The sequence below is a fragment of the Chelonoidis abingdonii genome, chromosome 24 (assembly GCF_003597395.2).
Source record: "Chelonoidis abingdonii isolate Lonesome George chromosome 24, CheloAbing_2.0, whole genome shotgun sequence".
In the NCBI taxonomy this organism is placed as follows: domain Eukaryota; kingdom Metazoa; phylum Chordata; order Testudines; family Testudinidae; genus Chelonoidis; species Chelonoidis abingdonii.
In genome coordinates, this window is record NC_133792.1 from 23,026,260 (window position 1) to 23,052,766 (window position 26,507).

The 26,507-nt window shown below is 37.7% G+C and overlaps 1 protein-coding gene across 11 annotated transcripts in view; it reads right to left on the minus strand.

The window, feature by feature from the left end:
• Nucleotides 1-26,507, minus strand: part of DENND1A (DENN domain containing 1A) — a 365,450-nt gene that overhangs the window by 54,297 nt on the left and 284,646 nt on the right. For all 11 annotated transcript variants that reach the window (XM_032767499.2, XM_032767498.2, XM_032767497.2 and 8 more), the window contains 6 exons: nt 11,794-11,895; nt 11,138-11,225; nt 10,495-10,535; nt 8,579-8,650; nt 7,397-7,453; nt 1,378-1,509 (listed from right to left, as the gene is read on the minus strand). In XM_032767499.2, coding sequence (XP_032623390.1) covers nt 1,378-1,509; nt 7,397-7,453; nt 8,579-8,650; nt 10,495-10,535; nt 11,138-11,225; nt 11,794-11,895 — 492 coding nt within the window. The remainder of the gene's footprint in view (nt 1-1,377; nt 1,510-7,396; nt 7,454-8,578; nt 8,651-10,494; nt 10,536-11,137; nt 11,226-11,793; nt 11,896-26,507) is intronic.

Below are 26,507 nucleotides of genomic sequence, written 5' to 3' on the forward strand. Positions count from 1 at the left end.
CCCTGACATGACTTTGGGTAAGCGCTGTCCACTTGATTTATCTACTTTAGTAATCCAGCAAAGTGTTGGGATGATCGACTGTTCACACAAATGTAAAAAGTTTGGGGGTAGAGTGGGGGAAGGATTCCCCATAAAAAACAGAAATGTAGGGTTTGCCTGGATTTCAGAATGTTTCTAATGATTTCTAACGTTTTCCTGGTGGATCAAGGTGGCTGCATTTCTTCAGTAGCCCCAAACCCCTTCAACTGTACTAGAGCAGAAAATAAATGAAAAATAAACCACCACTTCAAAAATTTAATTGGGGCTCAATCTGTTTGAGATGATCTCCAACAACCTGCATTTAGCACAGCAGCCAAAGTTCTAAAAGCATGCAACCCAATCCTAAAATGATAAGGAAAAGGAAGATCAAATGGAAAATGGAAAATAAGACGCTGTAATAAATCATTGCCTCATGCATATGTAGACACGATAATCTAGCTACATTAACTTGCTAGGCATATGCTTTACTACTATTACTATCCTTCACCTAAGTTATGGCTTGCCTGTCATTCTAGAGCGTCCATTTTCTGAGCATGCTCTGTTTTTTTAACCATATTAAATCCAAATTTGTCCTTTAAGAAACCAGATAGTCATTTCTGCGCTCTAATGAGCCTCATAGATAAAAAAGGTAAAAAGATCAGGATACTGAATACAGTGAAACAAATATCATTCACAAATAAAAACTGTTAATGTAAGCTATGCTGGAAAGTTGATTGTGAATATTATGTGTTTTTCCATTCCGATTTTAATGACTTGATATAACATTTTCTACATTATTAGCTAGTATGAAACCAGCTATTTTTGTAGACACATTGCCAGAAACATAATGAGGACAGCTCGTATTTGAAGCTCAACTGTCGATATTGAAATACAGAGCACTATTAAAGAATTATTAATTGATTTTTCCCACTGGAGTTCATTGCTTTTAAATTTTGAAGTCTGCTGAAGTGATAATAATAATTAGATGTTCTGTGCCAACACTAGTGATCTGCTTAGCTAACTGAAGACACCTTAAATAATGTACCCTGTTGTACTAAAGGGATGTAGCACGATACACACTAAGGGAACAGAATAGTTTATTATTACATTGCTGTAAATAAATGCTACATACTCTTGCAAATTCATCTGAAATAGAATTTGCCTCAGAAAAATACCTTATACACGAAAGAAACCATTGAAACCACTGAACATGATAACAGCCTCCCAAATGTGGAGGTGAAATGGAAAATAAACCCAGAATGATGTAACTGAGCTGTAAAAATTAATGAAAAGGCTAAAGCGATCTTTAAATGAACAATCTGTAACAAATACAATTTAAACAAATCTAACATCACCTACTTGCCCAAAGTGTACTGTGATTGGTCTTCTATCTTCTCTGAGTTTAGGGTCCTTCTTTTCACCCAACGGAGAAGGAGCTGTCCTTGGTAGGGACTCTTCCGGTGTTGCAGAACATCCATTCTCAGCAATGTCCTGTATGGTAGGAAAAGGTGAATCGCATGGCCAGGAACATTTCTGATTAAGGATAAGGGGCAGAAAGGAGGCCCTAGAGGATAAAGCTGACTATGCATTTTGATGTTAGGAACAAAAAACAAAAGCACAGAAAATAAAACAATTAGCATAAAACATTTCATTGTATTTTGTTAATCACAGTCTACATGCAGAAATCCCATAAAATACTAATGCTGCAAACACAAACATTAAATACCAACTATATTAAATAAAATGTGTCTGACTTGTACAGACAAAAGCCAGAAATTTGAAAGGTAGGGCTAACACAGCTCTAACTCTAGCATTGTGAGAATAAAGACAACACTATGAGGAAAAGTCTGAATGCAACTTTATAAATGGAGCTTCCTTGCATTTTGTACATTTAAGTTGTATCTTTAATATCATTTTATGTACCTACATAGAATTCTGTATAACAGAACATTTATCTATGGACATACAAACTCAGTTGTAGCGGCATTAAGGAAGAAAATTCACAGCTTAGTTAGTTAAGTTGGCTCATGTGTGGCCAATGTTGATTATGCCTTGAAGAGCATACATGTCACAACTTGCTGCCTAACATCACTTTCTTTTTGACCTAAGTTCTGATCTTAAGTATAGTGAACAAGCAACCTAGGTTACAAGGTTTGGGGTGTATGTGTGGTGTATATAACACAGGAATATAAAACAAAAAGAAAGTACTTGGAAAAGACAAAGGCATGCAGACATCTTATAGAGAATCAGAGAAGATGGACAGAGTTGGTACAATCAGTTGAGAAATAAAGTCTGCAACATAGTGAGCCCAAACCTTAAATCTCTTTGCAAAAATCTCAAGGAAATAAAGCTTGGTAAATATAGAGGGAAACCTGCACACACTGTAGCTTTGCAAGACTGACCTGAGGTTGGCTGCTGACACAGACATTGCTTTGAAGGAGTGACCTTTGACATGACCCCTCAAGTTTCAGTATTGCTAAAGTACAATAATGAGACATGTAAGCTGATAGCCAATTAGAAATAGTTCTTTTGGACACAGACTGACCTAATGTGTTTAGGTCAAGTGAAACAAAAGAATGGATGGACTTTCTAAGGGGCTTTGTCTGCTCCACACAGAAACGGAGAGACCTTTTTAGATCCAGCTGGTGGAGCAATAGTTCACCAAGATGGGCATAAGGGTGGTGGGGAAATTAATAACTTGTTAAAGTGAAACCATAGAAGGAAACTTTTTATGACTGTACAATTCCACCTTCTCTGGGCAAAATGTAACGAAGTCCAGTATATTAGTAAAAAGGGCCTGCAACGAACACTATTATGAGAAAAATTGCTTTCTGCAAAAGATACAGAACTTCAACTCACAGGAGCCAGGCAAGAGGGGCCCTTGCCAGTTTTGGAGTCCCATAACACAATGATAGTATATATTATTTTGAAACATAAGATGCACATGAAAGCAAAATGCAAACTGAAAACAACGCAAAGGAAAGGAAAAGCAGCTTCAAAGAACTGATGAGTGAATCATAATAAAAGCTGTGAGACTATTGCAAATCCCTGAAGTTTTTTTCCCCCTTATGGGTCTGCTACACTTCTCAGCTGATGGCACTGCATATAGGAGAGAAGCAAGTGTTCATTAAGCATTCTCTCCAGTGCTAGAGAATACACTAGCCACCATTTTGCCTCTAATTTTAACATATTTCTGTTTGAGGAAATGGCCAAGGGATCTGTTACAGATTTCATTAAAGAGGAATTCATCATGTTTTGATTAAGACCTCAGTATCTGTAAAGGTGCCCAAAGAGGCAGACAAGTCAACAACACTGTCAGTCATCAGGAATAGAACAGTACTTGACTGAAAAATGTTTCTGCCTTCATGACTGAAAGCACATCTGTGCCAAACAGTCACAGAAATCAGATTCTTCATGAACGGAACTAGACGCTGAGCTCACGGTACAAATGACTGAATATTAAGGTCTCTGGCATTAGTGTACTCAGAAACCATCCAAAGAACTAGGTTCAATGAACTCCTGTCATGTCAGTCTGTGTGCAGCAGCCTCAATTCACAAACAGCCTTTAAACATGGGTGCAACTGATAGGTAGTAGGAGACACAACCCTCCCTTAGACGAAGAGGAAGCATAGAAAGGAATACTACAAGTTGGGACATTGAACCTTCTCACAAGTCTGAAGCAACCAAATCAGTCTCAGATATGGTAGCCAGGGCAAGCTGAGCTGCTTTTAAAGCAATCTTTTATCTTCAGTACCAGCACTGACACAAGAATTTTCAAACAACGTAAGACTTCAAATCTGGAACAATGTCAAAGGAGCTAATTACTAACAAACAAGTTTCTTCAGGAAAGTTAAAACCTCCTCAGTCTCTTATTCCCATGCTTCACTTTGCAATCCTATTGTTGTCCATGAAACATGCCAGAAGTCCAGGCAGGACATTTCCCGAAATCAGCAAGACACTTCTGCAACAACTTAAACTTACACTACGTACAGTATTTAAAACAAGAAACCATTCAACGTAAAAATATTGAAACAACACACCCACACCCTATCAGAAAGAAATTAGCACATGATGTTGCAGATATTGGAAAGGAAAGGCAATTTAATAAAATATTAAAATGCCACACAAAATAAAACACTGACTGAGAAAAAATATTCTATTGATTTCTGCAGACAAGACTGATGCCATTCATTCCCTATATAGCTGTATATAATGTTTCATATACAGATACACTCTAACACCTGTGCCTGGAGGAAAAGCCTTTGCTAAACTGAGGCACGAATTTGCTACTCCATTGCCAAGTGACAGAGTGTAGATCGATACATAACACTCTTAAGATTATATGTCAGGCTGTGGAACATTTACAGATGTGTAAAATGTAGCCACTCTATTGAATAATTGGTATTTAATCAGCAGAATGCCTTCATATTTTTCTAACTACTTATTTAATAGACTAGAACATCTCTGTATTATAAATCATACAGCAAACAGTAAAAGCAGAATCCAGAGGGACTCTTCAAGTTATTTGATATAACCCTAAAAGTGGCATTTGCAATAGCCTGGATAACAGACCTTCACCTAGAGGGCACATGCAGATCTAGTAAATAAAACAACGTTGAATAAATTATTATTGTGAAATGCCTGATCATTTATTTAAAGCTATTGATTGTCTAGTCTTACCTAAGGTGAGATGCTTTAAGTAAGTTACATTCTTCTTACTGAAAGTTGAGGATGGTACCATTCACATTCTTCCTTCTTCCTAATGCTATACAGTTAGGCTTCAAAGGAGGACAAGTAACGGAGTGACTTGACCACCTTGCTCCATTTGGGAAAAAATTTGCCTTTACTTTAAAAAAAAAAAAAAAAAGTGTAGCAGGTATAAAATAAAGCTACCATCCTGTATCTGTTAACAATTATTTGCTATCAGTCATAAGGATCCTCTGAAAACTATTTCTGTTGCTTTGAAATACTGTACCACAAATGAACAAGGGATGGGAATAGAGCCCCATTCAATCTCCACAATCATATTAAAGAAGGACCTTACACACACCACAATGACCTCTCAATAGGTCAATCCCACATTTCCCATTTGCAATTCAAACCCAAAGCTGGAGGAGACCAAGGGCAAAATGGGCTCTTGATTATATTTAAGAGGTCATCACTGCTATGCAGAGTTGTAGGAGGCAGACCTCCAGCTCTACTGCATTTTTAAATTCTATCATTGTATAGAAACCGCTCCTATTTGCCAGTGAAAACTGAAAAAAGGATGTTTAGATTTGATTTGTCCTTACAGTAGCCTGCATGCTTTTCACACTAATACTGGAAAATAATATTTTAAGTTGCAGTAGGCAGTGAGGTCAGATTAAGAATAGTTTTAAATTACTCCAGAAAATGGTAGAGTAACACCCAAGATCAGCACAATTACATATGTATTTAATAAAGCCAAAAATTCAGTTACAAAATAACTCTGTCATTAGCAAGCACATGAAAAAGACGAAACTCTCCAGAAATTGGTAAAAGCAAGTGAAAATTGACAAGGATGCACTAATGGATCTGTCAACAGTTGAACGGTGCAGACACATTTCCATTAAAAAAAGTATGATGGTTAGTGAAATAGGTGACACAAATGGTGAAACCTAAAACACACTAACACCTCATTCTAACATTATCTCCTGATGCTGTGCTTGAAAAGAAGAAGGGGTGGGTAAAAGCAAAAAAGATCAGAATGATTTGAAAGGGAGAGAGGTAGAAATTCTGTCTTGAGTATTTATATAAATATTTTAGAATTATTCTTTGAAAGTACAGATGAACAATGCAATCTTATTTGCAGAAATGCTAAATAGTACGAGAAATGCATTTTTATTCCAAACAGGATCTAACAGGTTGAGTGGAGGAGGGTTGAGTACGAGTGTTTTGGGGAAGATTTTGATCCTGTCAATTTTAAATGTTGTTTGTGTTTTTAAAAATGAACAAAGGTATCTGAGTACTAGGGAGGGAGCAAAAATAAAGCTAAATAAACGAATGAATAACAGATATCTCATCAATTGGAAAGTGTGTGACCCTCTTGTATATAAATGTCACAGAGCACAATATAATACTAGCAATAAAAAAGGGTACAGTAAAATTCAGTGATTGTACTTAGTGCTGTTTGCTCTACAGATGCATGTGCTGGAGACAGGAAACAAACTAAAATACATGGAACTAACTACTGCATAGGAAAATGCTGCATGCAGAAAAATCGCCTCCTGTTTTCTATTTGTGACCAAATTATACTATCAGTTCCCTGAAATGAGGTAACAAGTAAATATTAGGTTATTTTAAATCAACTGAACCAAATCTCCACCAATGTGCCCAACACTGTAGTTAATGGTCTACTGGTCCTTGCATCACACTGGCCTTATTCATGAGCTTATTATTATTACTTGGTGGTATTATTACCCCTCAGTACTGATAAACTGAGGAGTTTAGGCAGAGAAGGAACTTCTCCATTAATATTTAAAATCGATATATCCACCTGACACAGTCTTAACGTTGCTTTGGGTATTCTGAGAACAACAAATTAAATTCCTGAAATATCCATTTTAAAAATCAGCAGTTGTTGAAAATGCTGTAAATAAGAAAAACATTCTGAGTGAGACCTTTGCAGTTACTAAATTGGCTACCTTGTATTCCCAATAGACTGTAATGGCTCCGATCTATAGACTAAATAGAATAACTAGAAGAAAGTCAAAGGCAGAATCATCCATATAGTACGTATCCATATAACTACGCGAAGAGCCTCAAAAGTAGCAATTAATATTGGATACACACTGCTCAGACACAGTTTAGCATTCCTGAATTTTCATCATCATAAGGCCAAAGCGCTGGCAAACTTAAAACTGCAAGAAATTCAGACTTAAAAATTACTTCAACCCTAGTTGTATATCACTGTGCCTATACTTCACATTGATGACATGTGCTAACCATGTGTCCAACGAGAGACCTTTGGTTATTTCCCTGAGAAGTGACCAGAGGAATATAACAACAATTTGCCATTTGGAGCAAAGTTCACTGTCATTACTGTAGGCATGATCAGCCAGTTTATGCAAAGCCCCCTCCCACAATGTCTTGGCACAACGGGCAGGCGAGGGACTGTCGTAAATGGAACACTCAATTTTCTGGCTTTCGTGGGTTTAAGTCAGAGCCTTAATGTATTTGAAGACAGTTTTTTGTCTGTGAATATTTATAACAGTGTGAAAAATCCAGGACAGCTGGTAATGCATTTTGAAGTGTGCTAACAACACTGTATCAAACAGCTTTCTATTGATCACATAATGCTTTTCGTGGCTAAGTATTTCATACATAGCGCTTATACGTTTTGAATAAGAACTTCAAGTACCTTTTGCTTCAAGCGGTTTTTCACCTCTTTTATTCCCATTTTTGCATGATCTTTTGCCTGCATGAAAAATTAATTTAAGTTAAAAATCCCTTTCTATTTCCAGCAGCGATGGTGCTTAATTTAAATCCATCAAGACTCACCTTCTCTGATTATTGAAAATGGGAAGGAAAAATTGGATCATCAAGTTGAAAATATAATGGCTATAAAAACAAATACAAGCCTAAGAGGTTAAAGAACCTTTAATGATACTGCAAAGATTTTGTTTTCTCTGTTTTGATGGCAGGGATTTTTGTCCCCCCACCCACTTCCTCCACCATGATTTTTCCTCTCTCTAATTATTTATCTCTGCTGCATAGTAACAATTACTAGTAATAGCACAGCTGTAAGCTTCCTCACTGCAGCGCTCTGAATACCAGTTACATTTTACTAGGGCAGGACCTAAACCTCAGGACCTTTGTCAGGCTGGAGGCAGGCAATAAAGGATAGTTTGAATAGACATCTCACTGCTTTTTGTCATATTTCATAGAATTCAGTATATTTTAGCCCTCTGCAGTGAAATTATCAGTTATAAACCATGTTACAATAACAGTTATTAGCTGTTTGTTAACCAAGCATGGAAAGATTTTCATTTAGAAAACAACCCAAGAAGCTTGGATCAAAATAAGCAGGTATGAAAAATCTCTGGGGAAAAACAGACATTTACAAAAACTAGAACAATTGGCCAAATGAGAGATTCCCTCATTTCCATGTAGCTACTCACAGGGGCCCAGGGATAACAATGGATTTCCAACAGTGTAATGATGAGATAGGAGAGGCGTTTAGTACAGGATATAGGGACCGGCCCATGGAAATAGTGCTATTTAGTAAATAGGAAAGCAATGTCTGCACTTCGAAGATAAATCACAAGTCAATCTCATTTTCTGTTATAGTCTAATTAGTATAAAATGTTTCAAACTGGTATTTCAGTTAAAGAGAAAATATTTTCATAGAAGAATAGAAATTAAAAACATTCCTAATACATGCTTAATGGTCTAGTCTCTAGCACTTTATTGTTAATATGCATTTATCTTGTTCAAATAATTTTGTTAGTATACAGAAAAAACTTTAATCTGTGGATTCATTTAAAACAGCATCATAGTTAAATTCAGTTGTCTGTGTCATAAGACAATACCCAATACTTACAAACTTATAGACAGTCTTCATGGCTGGGTTAGCCTTGGTCTTTACTGTATTTATAATGGCTCCACTTCCTTTCTGTAATTACAGTAACAATGGAATCATTTTCACTGAGGCTGTTTAAGCAAATGTCAGCCCAGAGCTATTATTTTAAACAGGAAATAATAGAAAGTATCAATTGTATTAGTTATCAGAGCAATATGCCTAAGAGGTAATTTCTTTTTATTTCTGGTTACATAATTCCACTCTCTCACCAAGGATTAGATACTACTTTTTCCAGGGCAAATCTTATCTATATAAAATCATGTTTTAGGACAGAACTTTGCAATATAAAGGTTTCAGTTTCTCATGATAAAAATCACTCCCTTAACCATATCTAGGCTTCTTCATAGGTCCTCTCACTAAACAGTGTCCACAACAATTCTTACCACCCTCAAGGGTATCCTGCATATTGCATTCAAGTCATAAACGTGTTTAATACCAAAATACCTGCCTAGCAGCTCAATGGGAAAGACTTGTACATTAATTGAAAAAACCCTACTCTCTGCAATGCACTATCCTTTTCATTCCCTTGTTTTCTTTCTTACAGATTCTGTATATCAGGCATGCTGCCTTTCTTAATATCTAAATATTGGGACAAGGGAAGAATTTAGAAAACATGAAATCCAACTACAATTTTAGCATAATTCCAGAAAAGCTGAACTACGTGTAGAGGACACACTAAAAGGCATATAAGGCTGAAATATGTCAGACAGAATAATCTATTAGGCTAGTTAGTGTTTTGTTTATCTTCTGCACACCATTGACTCTTGCTGCACAGTACGTTATTTGATAAATAAATCTTGTGTGAAGAGCAGATGGATAAAACCCATGGAATAAAATCCCATATAATTCCATGATAGTTTATCCTAACATAGAATTATTTTTTCAGAAGTATGCCAAATTTTGCTTCAATGTATTGTAATATTTATTATGTTATTACACAACATTTATCTTACTTTAACAAAAAAAATGGTAAACTACTGAACATAGCCACTTGGATTTTATATTCATTCACACCAGTCCTCTCTTCTCTTTTCAACATTCTGCATCCCACATATATATATAAACAAGTGTGATAATTTTTTAAAGCATTATAGGTATTTTAAATGTATTTAATGCCAAAGATCAAGATCATTTTGTTTGTGCATTAGAGAATTATACTCATAATCAGGACTAGAGAAAAATGGGATAACATATTTTAAAAGGTGAGTGCTCCCTAAATAATTAATTATTTTCCAATCACAAACAGCCCTAACTATGGATAATTTTAATGCATTACTTATGGTGGGAGGGACTCCTTAAAGTCAGTTCCCAATTATTAATCTAAAATCATCATTTATTATTCACATAAAGTGACAAGATATTCATAAATATTTATATAGTATATTTAATGTATATCAATTAAATAGAGCATTAGTCTAAGCAGACACAGATAAACTCGTTTGGAGCCTATATTAGACTACAAACAAAGAATGCTGTCCCCTATTCAGTAATTCACATTGTTCAGCTTTGTGAACAGCTTTTCATGTGGCTTAGGTTTCCACAATAATATTAAAAAGAAAAAAAATGAACTATGTTCAGACTAGGCAACAGCATATATCTCCATGCCTTTCAGATGGCCTCCAAGATGCTAAAACAAGGATTGAAAAAATGTGAGAAATATAAGCTCAGTTTCCCTATTTTTTTCTTACTATATTTTCCCTTCTGTTCTTTACTCCATATTAGAAGCACGTTATCTTTTAGCTAGGTTAGTTTTATCTGGTCTCAAATAAATATTGCTGGATAGAAGCTGATCTTGCTCATGCCAGTGAAGTTTAATAGTGGTGCAATAACTGAATTTTCCAGTAAGAACGACAATGATTAGAATACTTTATTCTTACCCTTACTGTAGAGAGCCACTGATGGTACAGTCTGTCACTCCCTGGTGATATAGAGAAAAATTCTTTATTGATAAGAAAATGGGATACAAATGAGAAATGCTTGCGTTCAACTGTGCCTAGTGGTAGTAAAGGATAGATAATTTAGAAGAAGATGTCTACCTTTTTCCTCTTCTGGGAACAGAATAACCAAAAATTAACAGAGAAGCCAGTGGGAGAAAGAAAGGTGGGTAAGTGGAATTACTATTTTTCCAGGATTTTTTCCATATACATTTGAGAAAGTTAATAATTTTTTTTTTAATGGTCATGAAAAGAAAGAGAAGGTGTCAATGGTTAAATCCAAAGTTTCTCAATTCTGACATGCAAGCCCTGTTCTAGTCTTGTGTTAGCCATCTAACCAGACAGTACTGCTCAGAATAAGGCAGGGATTTGTAACGCCAAATAGACAATGAAGGATATATTTATTTATCCAAGTTGGGACTGAGATCTCCAGAGAAAAAAAGACAGTATCCATCACACACTTCAACCCATAGAGACTGAAGCTGCTACAATTACTCAGGCGAGTGATTTCTCTGACCTATTAAATCACAAAGTATAAGGTATGGGATACTATCCAAAATCAGAGGAATGAACAGATATTTCTTACCAGCATATTCTCCCATATTTATCTCTTCTTCAAAAACATCACTGAAGCCATCTCCAGAGTTGAGACGATCAAGGCGTCCATCAATAAACTTTAAAACAGGGGAAGTAAAATAAAAATGTGTGAACAGATAAAACATTCAATTCTATTGCACTTCAAAAGATTATTCTGTACTTTTTCCAGAAGGACAAAGTTCCAAAGTCTTTGTGGGGGACAGCCTTTAAATAGGTAGAATGGAGAAAGAAATATCACTTTGCCAACCAGTATGACAATTCTTTATTTCAAAGAGCAGTCAATGATATGGTTTTTGGCCTTCTTGAAATGGCACAGTAATACCCTAGTTTATACACTGAAGCTTTCAGACACATCAGCTCAAACTGAAGCCAATGGGAATTTTGCTATGGACGTCAATAGGAGGTGAATATAAATTACAGCTATTAAAATACAGAAATTGTTATAAATTGGGTTTAATCCATGCCAGAAAATAAAAATTAAGTTACTGCTGAAGGACTCATATAGATCTTAATTACTAAATTAAGCAACTAATTTTTCTGAGTACATGGTGAGGGTAGATTAAAGAACATAGCAGTAGTATTTATAGGAAAAACAGTTCTTTTGTGAAATAAGCTACCACCATGCTGAAGCAATTAAAGCAATACCTGCTTAAAGAGCTGGAGCTGAATAGCATTCTGAAGAAACTGCCTCATGGCAGTAGAACGATGAGACACAAACGTTTCTTCACAAAAAGTGATTGGCTCCTCCTGTAAAGTTCAGAGCATTGGAAACTGAAAAAGCTTTGCTTGAATAACTGAGTTTGCATTTTATTCTATTTCCCTTTGGAAAAAATTAAAGACAAGTCTGATATAAAGTTGGATAAACTACAGTTCTTCTCTCAGTTCACACATGAGAGAGAGCAAGAAGGGACAGAGCTACCTTTAATCATGTTCCTTAGAGATAACGTACGCAAATTATGCACATTCAAGATAAACCCATTTGCTCTCTGCACATTTTGCTATGATAGACTGAGGGGCTTTCATTCCCCCAAAAGGCACCTCAAGAAACTGACATAGAAAAAGTTCTCTAGTTTTGCGTATTCAAATCCTCAAATACCTCAAAACTTGCTTTGAACAGACCCAGAGAGTTAACCTGCACAAACAAGTCTGTAATTTCTGCTTTGTGTTCTCTCCACAGTTCAGAAAGATAAGACTTTCATATCCTGAATTGAATGAAATTTTCCTTTTTCACAGGCTTGTTGGCAAAAGTCAGAGATTGTTTTGAAGCTCTACTTTTATCTTATTTTAATGAGTTATGTTAATGCTGAAGTCTGCAGCGCATCTGCCATAAGGGCACAAATTTCCTCCACATTTAAATCTACAAATTCTCTGCATAGTGAGTAAATACATTTATTAAGTTTCAAAAATGGCAGTAACAAAGAATGATAAATTATGTTGATGTAAAATTAATGCTGAATTCTTTTCATGCTCATATAAAAATATATTCAGGGCTTTTCATCTGGAAAGAGTTTAGAGTCTATACTAGACAGCAGAATGCCTGAAAGACAGAACTCCCCCTTTAAGAGCTCATTTTGGTTTCAATTCCCCAAAATCCTTCAGTTTAGGAATCTGAACTATTGGTGGCTGTGTTATGTCTCAGTCTTAACACAATAAGTAAAAGTAACAGCCAGTGAGAGCTGAGGTGCACAGGAGTTTGGAAAGTGGGAAAACCTATTAGTCATATTTGGCAAGGAATTGCTATTTTTGCCTAATATGATGTCCCCTTGTAACAACTTTGCATATAAATAGAATAGTTACTACCTCACTTTGTAAAGAACAGAGTCACAATGCCACAGATCACTACAACTAGAGACAGGTGATCTAGAAAACTTAGACACTACAAATGCTACATAGCACCAAATGAACTACAAGGGCCTATTCTCTTCTGGACACGCAGGAATGCCATGCCCCCATTATTATTGGTGAAGCTATAGGTATACAGCTCTATTTATTATTGGGATCTGAGAGTGGGTAGCTACAGTGTCAGTAACAAATGATGCCACAAGGAGGATTCTAAGTCTCCTTGACCAGTGTAAACAGGGATTTGACCTGAGAACCCAATTATAAATGCTTGATAAAGGCTCTGGTTCACTATGTTTGTAACTAACATGGCCAGGGTCCCCATGTGAACAGGACATGGAGTTCTCTACAGAGAGTAGCATGTGTGTCTATACACATTTACTCTGTGATCAGAGAAAACCCTGAAGAAGATTTGGCTTTCATTTAATCCTTCACTTCAAAACATTTGAAAGGAGAACAACCAACTTACTCTTTCATAGCCTATAAAACTTCTGAGGTTCCCACAAAGATCACACAGGATAAGAACTCTTTGCAAGGAGCAAACTGCTATCAAATAGAAGTTCATTTTGCTCCATTTTATACATTTGTCACTATGACACCACATTTGCAATATGACACAAACTCCGCACCATTCAACTGAAATGATCTCCTATCCCTACACACAAACATGGAAGCAGAGGGAAGCCTGGTATAATGTTAACACACTTTCTTCCCCCAAGTAGTAATGATTTAGTTAGGTGGCCTGGTTGATAGACCTTTTGGCTTCTGTAGAGCCAATTCAGGCTCTACCTTTGCTGGACGATAAAAAAAATCCCAACAAACCTACTTTAATCATCCAGGTCAAGACGTGAGTTTTCCAGCTTAGATCCCATTAGTACCAGTCATCCTCCATGACCTGAAGGAGAATGAAAACTCATACTACTTGACCCCATCCTCAGCTTCATTACAAAAAGAAAAGCTGGATTACAGGACTGTCTTCCTGACAGATGTAGTCAATTGTAAATTAGACAGCTAATCAGCTCTGCTGTCACTGACAGGTGACATTGTGCAATGGGGAAATTCTAGGAGGTGCAGGTGTTTTGTGAAAGTAATGGATTTGCTCAAGCATAAGACCATAATTATAACAACATCAGTTAACAACTCTTTCATCATTTAACTTGCAGTTCCCAGCGGTAAGAATTTAGGTTTTGATCAATCTAAAATGTAAATGTCTGTTATTCTCTTTTTCTACTTCAAATTCTTTAAAGAGGCCAGGATCTGGCATTGTGGATATGAGAAATGCGTGCCTATTGTAATCCTGGGGAGGATGTGAGATATGCGTGCCTATTGTAATCCTATCGCAAATACACCTCTATCCAGATATTACGTTGCCCTCGGCAGCCAAAAAATCTTACTGCGTTATAGCTGAAACCGCGTTATATGAAACTTGCTTTGAGCCACCAGACCGTGCAGCCCCGCCTCCCCATAGCACTGCTTTACCACATTATATCCGAATTCGTGTTATATCGGTTGGTGTTATATCAGGGTAGAGGTGTATGTTTAAAGTTTTGACACAGAAAGAACTTTCTTTTAGCAAAAGAAATTATGCACAAATTCTAAAGAGATTTTGCTTATAAACATGTATACGAGGAGGGACATTTTCAAAGGTAAAACTGGGAAGTATGTGCCCATCTCTCACTGAATATTAGTGTCCTTTGTGCCACTGGAAATCTCCTCACAGCGTAGCGAAGATCATTAAGATAGTGTAGCTACCTCATGATCCTTTATAGGCTGAAGGATCCAGTGCACTGCTCACTCTGGCCATGCAATTTGTTGTCAGCCTTGTTATTTTTAAATTGGCAAGTCAATTGCATTTTAAAATAATGTTTAATTCCTGTTTAAGATAGCCAGCCCTAAATGAAGAGCTCAGTATAGTACAAGTACCACTCCAAAGGGATTCACTTTACACTGTTCTGGAGCGCTGCAAACACTGTCAATGTGTTCCAAATGCTCCTGTTTATTCTGGAAGCCTGTAGCCTATAAGACTGACCTGCTTGCTTGCATATATATATAGTTTAAGTATTTGACTTATTGTAATAGGTTTATATATTTATATTAAAGTAAGTTTGGCTGTAATGCAAGAGACCTACAGGCCATATCCTGTATATTAAGCTAAGGCAAAGTTAGCATATCTATATTAAAACCTTTTACTCAGAAAGCAAAGTTGACCTATATCTTGTTACCTAAATAGATGAGTACCTATGCCTATGTCCATGACCTTTTATTTAGACCAATAGACAATGGAGAATGGCATAGGAGGGTTTTCAGTGTTGTACCTACAGACTTAACGAGTACACCACAAGAGACTGATGTCATCAATACGCACATACATATTAGACTATCTGGTAAGTGTATCCTAACATTTCTGTGGGTGAGGAATGAAATTCGGGCATAAAGAGGAAGGTTTTCCGGCATTTGCCCTATAAAAGAGGTGACCCACTTCAATAGAGTACTCAATTCTCACTTACTCCATTTCTGTTCTAACTTATTCTCTATCTATTCTATCCATCTACATTGACTGCTGCTCTTAGTAGGCTGTACATGTTCTTCTTAAACTTTAGGTTTCAAAGGAATTAGGCTAAGCTTGGTTTCCCTAAGCTTTATTCTTTATTAGGTTTTGATTTTAAGTTTAAGTTGGTCAAGTAAACCCTAAGTTCACTTTAATAGCTTGTAGTATTAGTTTCTTCTAAGCACTGCATCCCTCACTTAAGAATTGAGAAACCTGAATCGCAATGCTGTTTCTGTGTCTCTTACCACCAGGTTATCAAGGAAGGGTGTGAGTATATTAACCAAAGCTTTGTTGCATATAATACTATATTATCATATGTATCTTTTGAACAGCAGTAATGCAATTGTAACTTTGTAACTCTGGGTATTTTACCATTTACTTACTATTATTGACTTTAATAAAAAGTCTTCAAGGCTACACTGTCTCAATGTGAGCTTCCTGTCACACCTCCAAAGGTCCTTTGTAAATTCTGCAGAGCCTGATTCAGGACAAGAACCTTTATCTTCTGATTGAACAGACTGGTGAGCCTAAAGCCTATACTAATTAATATTAATGATAATAATTATTATTATTAAATTAAAATTAATTAAATAATGTAAATTCCCATATTATCCAAATTAATATTATTACTATACCCTAAATCAGGCTACAAGCCACAGGGTAAGGTGAAGGAGAAAAGCATGCATTGCCTAGCTATGACACCCTTGTCTTGTGAGGGGATCACTGCTTCCCAAAGAGAAAAATGTTCTGCAAGTGGCTATACGAGCAGCAGCACTGGGGACCTCTGCCAGCAATACGAGTATTGTATCTGAAATGGTTGACTCAGCAGAGTAGTAGGGAGGCCAGTTGGCTGGTGCTGGCAACAGCTACCAAATTAAACACTACAAAAATCATCTCAAAAGAAGGGAGGCAAAGGGCTAGCGAGGCTGAAGAGAGGGCAGGATGGGGAACGGCACAGACTAAGCAGCTAAAGAAAGGAGACATGAGGAAACAAGAAAAAAAGAGGACACAAAAAACCACCTGTAAAGGGCTAGGGATACTAAGGAAGGAAGGAAGGAAGGAAGACCGATCCACTTGGTGAAATCACAACAGTGCACAGGCCTAGACGTCCCTTCTCATGCAGAGAAGAGGTGACACTTATATGAATGTCAGTGGTGTGGGATAGCATAGCTGTTGCTGTAACTGCTGGAGAAAGCACGTCTCATTAAACTCCAGTTTGAATTATTATTTCAACGCTGAGGGTCTTGCAAGGAGAAATGCAGCTTTACAATTTGGTACCTAGGGTAAAAAATCTGGAGATCTGTTCAGAGAATCCAAAAAGTTATGCCATGGAAAATATTATTAGCATCTCCGGCATTATCATGGATACTATGTGGTGTGTGTTTCTGAATTTCATGCTGGTGTGTACACGTCTTTAAACAATGTAGCCTCTCTAATAAACACATAAACCATTAGAGCTATTCTGTACCGTAGTCATTAAATGAAAAAGTGGGTGGAACAGGGTGACAGCTTGTAGGCTGTTGGTTAGTCACTACACAATTTCAATATGTTGTGAATATAACAAAACCCAAATATAGAGCAAGAACAATGAAACTATACTGCAAGTGTAAGAGATTCAGATAGCATTGTTTTATTACCTTGATGTTACACATAACAATGGCCTTTGGAACACTGACTATGTTGTCAATGACAAAGTGAAGCCTGCAGTGATATTCTGGGAACTATCATCCCAAACTCCAGCCAGAATTAGAATGAAACCAAGACACGAGTATCATCCTACTAATATGCAACAGCAACCCAAAGAAAGACAACTCCTCTGCAGACCTTACAAGAACTGTGAGTGCAATGTCAAGTAAAGATTAGTTTATCATAGCTGGAGACAGATGATCTCTCAGTCAGCAGGATTCCATACAGACAATTTTAAGTTGGCAATAGATACATAAAGGGCAAATGGCTCATTTCAGTTTCTCTTTGCAATGACAAATAACCTTGCCATAAACAGTGCATACATTCAGCACAAGAAAGCTCATCTCTATCTGCCTCGGTCATAATGAAATCAGGAGGGCATGGATCAAATACATCCTAATAAGCAAATGATACCATATTTTATTAGCAATTCAATATACTGCTCAGGAACAAAGAAATCATTCGCTCACATATTTAACCACATTTGTCATAATGAACAATAAGAACCAATGCTCGAAAGAGCAAGACCAGTGCATTAGGTCCATTAGGATGCCACCAGTTGTGACAAATTTGGATTGCTAACAGATGTTACTTAAATTACTTGAATGCAAAGTATAGGCTTTTGCAAAGTATACTTCATATTTACCCATTCAGGCTGTACCTTCCCTTGCATTCTTATGTATACACAATCTCTATTAATTTATAAGTGTCCGTCAGTCAAATATCTGAAAGGAACAATATTTTAATAAGCTAGATTGACCAAATAGTAGTTCTCTCCAAAGAGAGTAAGAGAACACTGATGGGAGAGCATCCATCTTCTCCAAAAGGTTTCACCTCAAAGACAGATCTTTCTCATCTTCCTCTTCCTCATGCATGAGGGCTCTGATGACACACAGCTGTACCCTATGTTTTATATTAACAGCCAGCAGAGTCCCAAAAACATGCCAATACCTGAGAGAGATCAGGACTTGGGTGAAATCACCTTGTTCCAACTGAACCCAGGCGAGTGATGCTGGTTGGGAGACTGAGCATTTACAAGAATTTGCCAGGACAATGACTTCCCCTTCCACTGCAGCTATCTATTAAACTGTCTATCTGTTAAACTGGCACGTTGCCATGGAGTCCTACTGAACTTGTCACTCACCCTGCAACACCAGGTAGAAAGTGTTGAGAAATGTCTTCTTCTACCGTAAGTTTGTTGAGAGACTCACCCCTTCTTCTTGGACTTGCGCCTAGCTACTGTGATCCACGTATTCACTGCATGAGGATGGATTACTGTAACACAGCAGTCCATTTCCCATACTGCTTCATGGTTGATTCAAGGCCCTGGGCTCCAAATTCAAACAATCAATCATTCAGGCCCCAGCTATACTGGCAACCACTCCTTTATTCATGATCCAACAAGACAGCAGCACTACTCTGGAAGAATGTAGCTAACAAAAGCCAGAACAAAGTGCAGTGAAGCCAGACATAAAGCATTCCGTCTGTGAAAAGTATCATGCCCACTTTACAGATTAAGAACAAAGGGACCAAGATAACAAGTAACTTGCACAAAGTCACAGAAATCTCTGGCAGAGTCAGGAATAGAGCCCCAATTCCTGGAGTCCTTGCACGGTGCCTTAACAAGACTACTACTTCCTCTTCCTACTTAGAGGTATGTCAATGCACTCATAAAAGATGTAATAATATGGATTTACAAGCAGAGAGTCTTTAGTGTGATCAGAAAGCAAGCCTCAATGTCACTACCTGTACTAGGAATGCACTCTAGGTCCAGCATATACGTTACTGCTACACTGTCTACTTTACTTGTCTACGTTGATACTCACTATACAAAATCCCTGTGGCCTGTGTGCAATTTCATCATAAGAAATTTCAGCTGGCAAGGTAATTTTGGGCCCGATTCTGTAATCATTCCATATGCAATATTCCTATTGAAGTCAATGAGTGCTGCATGCAAAGCACCTACCAATTCAAAGCCTCTGTAATGAAAAAGCCCTTTTCTATTATAGCCATTGTGGAAGTACTAGTGACACTACAATGAAGGAGAAAAATTACAGGGTTGTTACTCATGTTAGCTATTATCTACTATGACAAAATATTATGAAGATTGTGGGCTTGAAAATACAGATAAGCCACACATTTAAAAAAAGCGTTGACAACTGAACAAAGAAAATCTCAATATATTAAGCAGAATGTTTTGTTAATAGAAGATACTGTATAAGGTGATCCACTTCACAAATGAAAAGCAGGTGGACAGGATTTAGAGACAGCCTATGTTCCCAAAGATCAAGACTGGAGATATTTTGCTTTCCTTTAATTTCTTAGATAACTATATATAGCCTAAACTCAGTTAGATTATACTCTGTATAATTACTGAGGAAGAACTGCACTGAGTAAAGTAAAACCGCTTTCCTTTCCATGGAGTGACTCAAGAAAGGACTCATATGTTCCCTATTGATAGGGAAAAAGTTACAACAAAAACGTAAAAAGTTCAGAAACATCCTCATATCTTACTCAATGGGAGAACAAGAGAAACAAAAGGAAGAGGAATAAAAACCATATTTACAACCTTTCATCCTGTTAATTCAACCAAGAACCCAACATCAGACATTGTGTCCTGCTGGGGACCTCAGAACAATATCGACAGTGTCACCCTCCAACATCAAAATGCCTGAGGGTTCAGAAATGAGTAGTGAATTGATACACATGAAAAAGCAGAGGAGAAAAAAAATGCATGTGTTCTGGGGGTGAGAGGGAGGACAGTCAGAGATGTAAGAGTACTTGAGTTTTGGAGATAAAATATCCAAAAGAAATAAGGTATCAAGAAAAATTCCCAGTGTGGACATTTCTAATTGCACAAATAGGGGGTTCGACTAGATGATCTCCTGAGGTCCCTTCCAACCCTGATATTCTATGATATGATTCTAAATAAACTGCTCTTCAATATAGTGTAAGTATTTGAGTCAGAATAAGTTTTTCAATTAAGTATGTAACTTCTATGTATGATGATACTAACACAAGAATCACACCTAACACCAATGGCTGTTTTGAAGGTTGGAAGCATCATAACATCCCGCCAGGGGTGGGAGGACGATGAAAACTAAGGCCAGCTTAAAGAAGAACTTGGGAAGAGAGGAGAGAAACTTCAGCTGTAAAAGTAGCACATAATAATCCTCTTCTGTCCTAACCCAATAATACAGTCCTCCCCACAAATAACAGAAATCTAATGGAATGAAGAACATATTTTAATTTTCACTAGCTAGGGACACCTAGTCACTCATGGGTTTAATAATATGTGAAAACAGAAGGATGTAATAGCAATGAACTCTCTCACTATATCCATGGTAATAAAAATGTCTATTATAAAGCCTGTAGTGCAGCCTGATTTGTCCTCATGTTACTTGTCCTGTTAATTGGGTGGGAAACCCTCAGCAGGACACACAAAGGAGGAATTTGAAAATTCTAAAGGCTAATTGACAATGCAGCAGGACTGTTATTCCCAGGAAAAAGGATTGTTTAGAGGAGAAGCCTGTTTAGAGGCTGAATGTATTAGACCCTCTGGGAGAGTTAATCACATTTCTTCTGTTCTAGTTACGTAATGATCTCTGGGGAAATCCAATCAGTCAATGAAATAAAATATATTTACTATAGGTATTTATACATGTGGGAATCTGTGACCCAACAGACTGGGTCACTGGGCTGTTAATAGTTACATGACAGCATTCCTTCATGGGGATGTGTAGAGCTGCTCAATCATTTCACCTATGTTGGATCTAAGGCAACTGCCCATTTATTATCCTTATCAGAATAGAAGAAATGTATAACACATCTCTCTGGTTAATACACAGGAGAATCATGAGATCAAATCCAGAATGACCATAGACACTTTTCCTTAAAGGTGGAAAAGGGATAGCAAATAGCATTCATTACATTAAAAAGTAAGGGGAAATGTCTTATTCCTTTTCTAATGTTTGTACACTCATTATTTCCCTAACAGAGAGTCAGAAGGTAAGTGTCACTTCTAGTCAGAACGGAATTCGTTGGCAGAATGGCAAGAGCATGTAGCTATAAACTACAGGGAACCTATTCCCATAGCCAAACAAAGGAGCTCATCCTGATAGCTCTACTTTCCATTCACTTTTGACAGAGCTCCTGCTTTATTTGAACCAAGTAGAAGCTCTCGGTCTTGCCTTACAAATAGGCTTCATTTGCTTTTGTCATATCCAAAAGCTGTAGACCTTTTATATCCAGCCCGTTTTCTTCTCTTTCTCAGGCGTCCCTGTAAAGTGACTCCTCCTCCTCCTCAGCAGAGTATCTCACTTCCTACAATCTCTCAACTACTTCCTTATCTCCAGCCTCCAGAGAGATTGAGAGGCTTCCTAACTCCATGCTAACTGTATTAACATTCACTGAAAAAGAAGATGCCTCTTACTGTCACTGAAGTCTTTCCTGAAATGGCCCTATACAGAGAAAGCTACGTTCAGCATGAAGGCAAAAGTATATTTCCCTTTCCCCACTTCACTCCTAGGATGTTCCTTTGTGCTTAACCCATGATGAAGTAAATGAAGGGCATTTGTTCTGCATTATTGCAGAGCTCACTGTAACACTGAAGTGGAGCTTTGCAGAAGTGTAATTTAAAATCTGGCCATGTGACTCCTCCCCACTCCCATTATTCCATCCTCACACATTTCCAACATGAAAACTGTGCAACATTTCTGCGCTTTTTTACAAGAGGAAAAATGCCGTCTAATTAGACCACATGTGCAGAGAAGCATCTGGCTCAGAGCGCAGCAGTTTACACAGCTCCTTGAGTTGTCGTGGAGACAACCACATGACTAGCTTAGAGCTGAAACTCTGGGGCATGAATCCAGATGCACTCCTAACATATTCTGACAGAGAGCAGATGGGCAGCTATTTGCACGGCCAAAAAATGCCAACTCTGCTCCCCTCCAGACCTGCATGCCCTCAACGATCATTTTCATCTCATAAAGTTGTTCTTATCTGCCCTGGAACCACAAGTTTTTTTTCATGTACAAATCAGGACTATAGCTGCCATGAGTGCAATCAGAAAACTGCCTAAACTTAAACTCTTCCACATACATCTAAAAGCACTAACAATTCATGAAGTATGCCTCAGATACCTGCTACTTCACGCATTTTGATGATTCTTGTACCCAATTCAAAGTACATTCGTGAACAAATGCCTGCGAATTTCTGTGACTCACATACAGTGAAGGATTATGTACAGTTGGTGAGACCTGATGCCAGTTCAATTATCATGAACATATCAAAACTAAATCCTCTCTGCACTAGGGCAAGATTTCTTTAAATACATACATTTCTAAAGAGCAGAGACACCTTGTTAAAATGAGTTTGACATCTGTCACCATATTGTCAGCAAGGCCATGTGCAAAAGTACATTTTGTATATTACACTGATTACAAATACTACTAGTTAATAGCTAAAAATGTAAAAAATAACTTGTATTTTGCATTTTTAATTTAAGATTTTTTCAAATCTAATTCTCTTGAGGTTTTCATCCCATTTCTTATTCTAGTCTGCTTTACACAGGAGATCTTTGCAACACATGATAGAGTATTTCCTCCTGCAATATCCTCAACTATAGGAAGAGTGTTAACAGATGGGATATATCCACTAACAGATAATGTAAGTGATGATTGTACATGGTTAAGTGAGCTCAGAGCCTCTAAAAAAGCTAACAGATGACAAAACTTATTTTGTCTTACTAACTTCATACTGTGTTATGTGAAGAAATACCCACTCCTATCCAAACACAAACACAGAGCCAATGAAGGAAGTAGCAGATATGACAAACCATGTACTACAGACAGTTATTTTGAATCACGAGAGAAATTTTATATATACAGGTGAAATGGTTAACATCTGTAGCCATTGTAAGACCCCATTTTCAGTTGCTTATAACTTTGCCAAACTGTTTGAGCTGAAATTTTCCATGCCCAATATCCGCATCAGACTGATTAAAAAAAAATAGCTCAGCTAAACTGTTCAGCCTTTCCTAAGAACAAGTTTAGAGAAAAATAAGATTTGCTCATATTAAAAAAAGATATTATAACCATTTCACTGAGCAGCTCAAAGCAGGCTTGATATTTGACAGGGGATCACCCGGATATCAGAGATGGAGCCTTTCGCCAAAAAATGTGCACAAGTTTGTCCAAACAATAATACTTCAAATAAAAATAAAAACATTTCAGTTTGCACATCTTCAGGAGACACTTGCTAGGAGTTCAACAGTTGAATTCTCTGAAGATTTTTGTCTGTATTGACAGGGGCAGCTCTAGGCATTTTGCCGCCCCAAGCACAGCAGACAGGCTGTCTTCGATGGCTTGCCTGTGGAGGGTCCACTGGCCCCGTGGCTTTGGCGGACCTCCCGCAGGCGTGCCCACGGGAGGTCCACCGAAGCCGCGGGACTAGCGGACCCTCCGCAGGCAGGCCTGCGGGAAGTCCGCCGAAGATGTGGGACCAGCGGACCCTCCGCACACAAGCCACTGAAGGCAGCCTGCCTGCCGCCCTTGCGGTGCCGGCAGAGTGTCTCCCGCGGCGTGCTGCCCCAAGCACGCACTTGGCGTGCTGGGGCCTGGAGCCACCTCTGTGTATTTAGCAAGGTCTAATCCAGGGCTGCCGGGGCTAAGCAGGACTTGTCCTGCAATTGCTTCTCCTGGCTGCCTGGCACAGGGCTTGAGAGAACTGAGGCAGGGAATTGAAGGAAAAGAAAGGACAGTCTCATAGTTAAGGACCTAGTTGAATGACACTTAGCAGCAGTGGATTCAATACCTGCCTCTGCCACAGAATCCCTATGTGATGCTTGGCAAATCTTTTAACATAAAATTTTCATCCCTAGTCACAAAGTCTATGTTCTTCATTTTCTGGTGCTCAACATGAGACCTTATGGGCCAGATCTGCAGAAGAGCTGAATGTTCACAGTTTCAACTGAAGTTGACTAGAGCTGTGTTTGAACATGTAAAGTGCTATAAAACGCTAAGAAAATCAGTCCCAAGGCATCTCAAATTGGGCACCCAAAATTAGTGGACACTTTTTAATTTAATCTCTCTGCGTCTGCCTCAGCCCCGTATCTATAAAATGAAGATTATAAATATTGCCTGATCTCACAGGTGTGGTAAGAAGATGAAGTCATTAATGTTTACGAAGCATGTAGACGTTATGGTGAGAGCACTACAGAAACACCCATGAAAAAATTAGTATTTCTATATTCAGTGCAGGGTTTGGATGGTGTGCATTAAATAAGGCCTGGGGTCACACACTAAATGAGGATAAAAAGAAATATTGCATAACTAGCCATTCACTGAATAAAGCAGGCATCCTGTGGAAGCAGACGTATGTCGTCATGTAATTAAAGACTGTCTAATGTATACACACAAGGGGGCTGAATTAAGGTTGCATATGCAACACTTACCATAATTTTTGCATTTCCTATCTTCTGAGTGCTCTGCACGCTTAACATACTTTCAGTTTAGCTTTTTTGGATGCTATCTTCAGATTGTAGTCCTGATAGCAGGGACTGTGGCTTTTCCCAATGTTTTGTGAAATACTAAACTTACTCTCAGAGCTGGAACAATAAATTGCACACCGAATAAACTTAGGTGAAATAATGCACAAGCAGTTACAGAGAGGTTGGAGGACACACAGATGAACTGTGTCAGAGCTGGGAACAAAGCCCAGGTTTCCTATCTCCCAGTCCGCTGGACCACACTGTCTCACATAAGAACATGCAGGTGCTCTCCTACACAGCTGGTGTCACAATAGTTGCTTTCCAGCAAGATGGACACTCAAGCAGAAGACTCAGAAGAGCTGGGTACCACGAGAAATGTTTAATAAGGGACAAAGCATGAATGGTGAGAAGTGTTTTGAACAATTAGACTGATGGACTCAGCAATGCAGCTAGGGTATCCTATGGAATTATATACAAAACAACTTCCTGTATGGGCATATTAATAAGTGTCGTGGGACAACCACCCATAGAAAGGCTTACACATCCATACTCGCTGAAGAAAGCTTGATCACACTTTTGTTTTCTTTAAGTTTAAAGGAAAAAAGGTCTAATCCAAAACCTATTGCTTTAATCTAGAGTTTGAGTCTTAACTGTCCAATTCATCAGATTGTCCATTTTTAATTTTTTTAATATTATCTTTTCTAGTCACGAATTGCTATAATTTAGTTAAAATGCATTGGAATCCTGTGGGACTTCGTGGCATTTGTATAGATACTGCAGCCTCTGCTGAGTCTGCAGTGTGAATCTGCACAAGTTTGCGGCTGCATGTTTTATCTGACAGCAAAGGAAGTTTCCTGCAGTGATTTAATTTTTGTTAAAATTTCATTTAATAAATGAAAGGCTTGTTTCACTTTAAAGAGGATAGAGCTGTTAGGGCAATACAATCAATCAAATATCCAGCTTCAAGAAGTCTCTATATATCTAGATTTAAATGGATACTTATTACATTTGCTGGGGTTAAAAATTACATGAAAACATTTCTTAATTAGCTGACTCTATTCATTGGCAGATTCAAGAACTGACTGAAGACATTTTGTTTCCCTGATTTGTATTGTTTGTACAATGCAAATTTTAGTGCTTCAAAAGCATGCTGCTCCAAATCTAAAAGCTGCTCATTTTCAGAAGGGAACACATAGCAGGGAATTCAGAGCTCATGGAACAAGACATCCAATACACTAACATCAGGGACTCAATTAAGATTTTTTTTTTTTTTTTTTTATGATTTCACATGACAACTAGGTCCAATATACATATGTATATGGGTTTTTAAGCATAAGATCTTTGGGTGTCTAGTTTTATGCTTTATGTAATATGTTCAAAATGACTTTCAAAAGAGCTCTCAGGCATTTAAAGTGTTAATATCTTCTAGTATGGTCACTGTAAACAAGCACAAGTTCAGCTAAGCAACATCACTGTCAGAGTCACATGGGTTTGCAGGTGTGGGCAATAATTAAAGGTTTCAGCACATCTACCTGGGCAAAGTATTTTTGCCTCCTATTCCAAAGAGGAAGCCCTCTCTGTGGAGAGCAGAAGAGCTCATTAATGAGGCTAATTAGGTGTAAAGGGGGTAGAGTCTGGCATCAGCTGCTGCTTATAGTAGCTAATCATTAAGCTCAGTAATCTCTACCCCAGAACAGCAGATGATCATGATCCTAGGTGACTGATGTTGCTGAGAACATTTCCAGCACCTGAGTACCTTAACCACATACTTTTTGGTGAGGCTGAAAATTCCCTTAA